At 43.2% G+C, this 2,627-nt stretch overlaps 1 protein-coding gene across 2 annotated transcripts in view; it reads left to right on the forward strand.

The window, feature by feature from the left end:
* The window catches only part of SLFN14 (schlafen family member 14), a 12,909-nt gene that overhangs the window by 5,227 nt on the left and 5,055 nt on the right, over window positions 1-2,627 (forward strand). For both annotated transcript variants that reach the window (XM_006756416.2, XM_015559252.1), the window contains exon 3: window positions 1,238-1,955. In XM_006756416.2, the coding sequence (XP_006756479.1) occupies window positions 1,238-1,955 (718 nt within the window). The remainder of the gene's footprint in view (window positions 1-1,237; window positions 1,956-2,627) is intronic.

Here is a 2,627-nt window from a genome sequence, read left to right on the forward strand (position 1 = left end):
AGAAGGTCAAGTGTAGGACTTGGTGGACATAATGGTCCCAAAATAATATATATAGCTAACTGTTTCCCAGTCATCAAATTCACACAATATTTCTCTGTGTTTTGGGGCTTCCAGTCACATATGGCTTTTGTTTCCTAAATTTGAGAGAATTTGGGAATCATCCTAAATCCCTCATGTCTATATCACAAGAGAATTGCACCCCCCCTTCCCCCATCTTTCCAATACAGAAGGAGGTGAGCCATGGGGTTCTATGGGAAGTTTCCCTGCCTTGGCACTGTTGACATGTGAGTCAGCTAATTGTTCGTTGAGGGGGCTGCCCTGTGCACTGTAGGATGGTTAGCACCATTCGTGGCCTCTACCCTCTAAATTCCAGTAGCAGCCCTCCAGCTGTGACAAAAAGTTTCCAGCCCTGGCCAGTGTGGTTCACTTGGTTGGGCATCGACCCGTGTACTGAGAGAGAGGTTGCTGGTTCCATTCCCGCTGGGGGTACATGCCCTGGGTTGTGGGCTGGATCCCAGGTGGAGGTGTGTGCAGGAAGTAGTCGTTCTATGGATGTTTCTCTCTCTCTCTAAAAATTCTCTCTGAAAATTTTAAAAATGTCCAGATATTACTAAATTACTAAATACCCCAGGGTGTGTGTGTGTCAAAGTTGCCACATTAGAATCATTGTTTTAAAGGAATGTATGTGGGTACATGCCCTGGGTTGTGGGCTGATTCCCAGGTAGAGGTGTGTGCAGGAGGCAGTCGATCTATGGATGTTTCTCTCTCTCTAAAAATTCAGTAAACGATGCTTTTTAAAAATGTCCAGATATTACTAAATACCCCAGGGTGTGTGTGTGTGTGTGTGTGTGTGTGTGTGTCAAAATTGCCACATTAGAATCATTGTTTTAAAGGAATGTTCTTAGTTCTCCCAAAAGCATCAGGTACACACACACACACACACACACACACACCCTCAACAGGAAGGAGGACTTCCTAGCAGTAGCGGACCATTTGGGGCTGAGGAGACAGTGCCAGGAAGCTGTTCTGTGAAGACCCCTCTTTGACTGCCCTCCCCTGTATGAGAGTTGCCAACAGCAGGAACTTCTTAGCCTTGGCATGTGAAGAGGGGGTGCTTTCTTTGCAGACAGGGAAACCTATACTTCCATAGCTAGACTCATTTCTTCCTATGATGTCGCAGGAATACTTACAGTATGCTTTTGGACATTTTAGTAACTTCTATCCCTTGAATTTTCAGTGACACAGGAAGAGATACAATTTAAACCAGAATCCCTCTGTAAGACGCTGTTCTCAGATCATAAAGAACTGGAGGAATTCATGAAGACACAGCTACGTCCTATCTCGCAGGGGATTGTGATATTTTCTCGAAGCTGGGCTAGTGATATTGGCTTAAGGAAAGAGCAGAATGTCTTGTGTGACGCTCTCCTAATAGCGGTGAACAGCCCGCTGGTACTCTATACAATCTGGATGCACCCGAGTGGGCCCGAAGGGCCTGAGTATGCCCGAACCACTGCTCGTCACTTAAAGCAGAAACTGGGGACTGTTGGTGGTTACACGGGGAAAGTGTGTGTCGTTCCGAGACTCCTGCACCTGCCGGGCACACAGCCTAGACCCTGTGGAATCCCTGTGCACTACCCCCAATCCTACCAGCTTGCTGATGAGGAGGAAATGGAAGACTTGTTGCAGGCCCTTATCGTGGTGGTCTTGCTGTGCTCTCGATCCCTTCTGAGTGACCGGCTGGGCTGTGAATTTTTCAACTTGCTCATAGAGGAGCAGTGTGAGTTGCTTTCAGAGAGTCTTCAAGAGACACGAGAATTGTTCATCCACTGCTTCCCAGGAACCAGGAAGACAGCCCTCGCCATAAAGATCATGGAGAAAATCAAGGACCTATTCCACTGCAAACCAAAAGAGATCCTCTATGTTTGCGAACATGACTCCTTAAAGGATTACGTGGCGTGAGTGTTTCACTGACTAAACACAGTAAATGTGTTGAGTCAGTCTTTTCAACAGTATCACCAAAGTAATTTACTTAAGATTTTGCAATGCCTTAACTAAGTAAGTGCAAGAGCCCAGACATTTGCAAGTGACCAGGTAGCTGAGCTATAACTGGGTACTTTGCTATTTCCAGTCCTCAGTATTTCATCATAAATCAGCCAAGTCTGCATACATTTAAGTTTATATAACTAGGAACAGTTTCCCACAATCTGTGGTCTTAAATTTAAAGAAAAGTAGAAATGAACCTATCTTGCTTTAAAGAAACATTTTGCTTGCTGCTTAATATTGTAAAGTCACAGTATATTTCAAGTGATGAGACATTCTACCTACTAGAAACTTGAATTTAAATACCATTTGATTTTGCTTATAAAATATTTTCATGTTTGACTTGTTCTGAATCAATTTTAGAAGACATACAAATCTGCTTCTGATTTAAATCTTTAGCTTTTAATTTAGTAAAAGAAATTGGTTGCTTTATAATTCAGCAAATGAGGGCAAACTATTTTCATTTTTTGTCTGGTTTACTTATTTATTCAACAAATCTTTTTGAGCACCGTGTATATGCTAGGTACTGTGTACATTGAGTGTTAGTGGGGATAAAGATTTTGAAGACCTGGCCATAAAGCCCAAAA

The sequence above is a fragment of the Myotis davidii genome, unplaced genomic scaffold (genome assembly GCF_000327345.1).
Source record: "Myotis davidii unplaced genomic scaffold, ASM32734v1 scaffold574, whole genome shotgun sequence".
Classification (NCBI taxonomy): Eukaryota; Metazoa; Chordata; class Mammalia; order Chiroptera; family Vespertilionidae; genus Myotis; species Myotis davidii.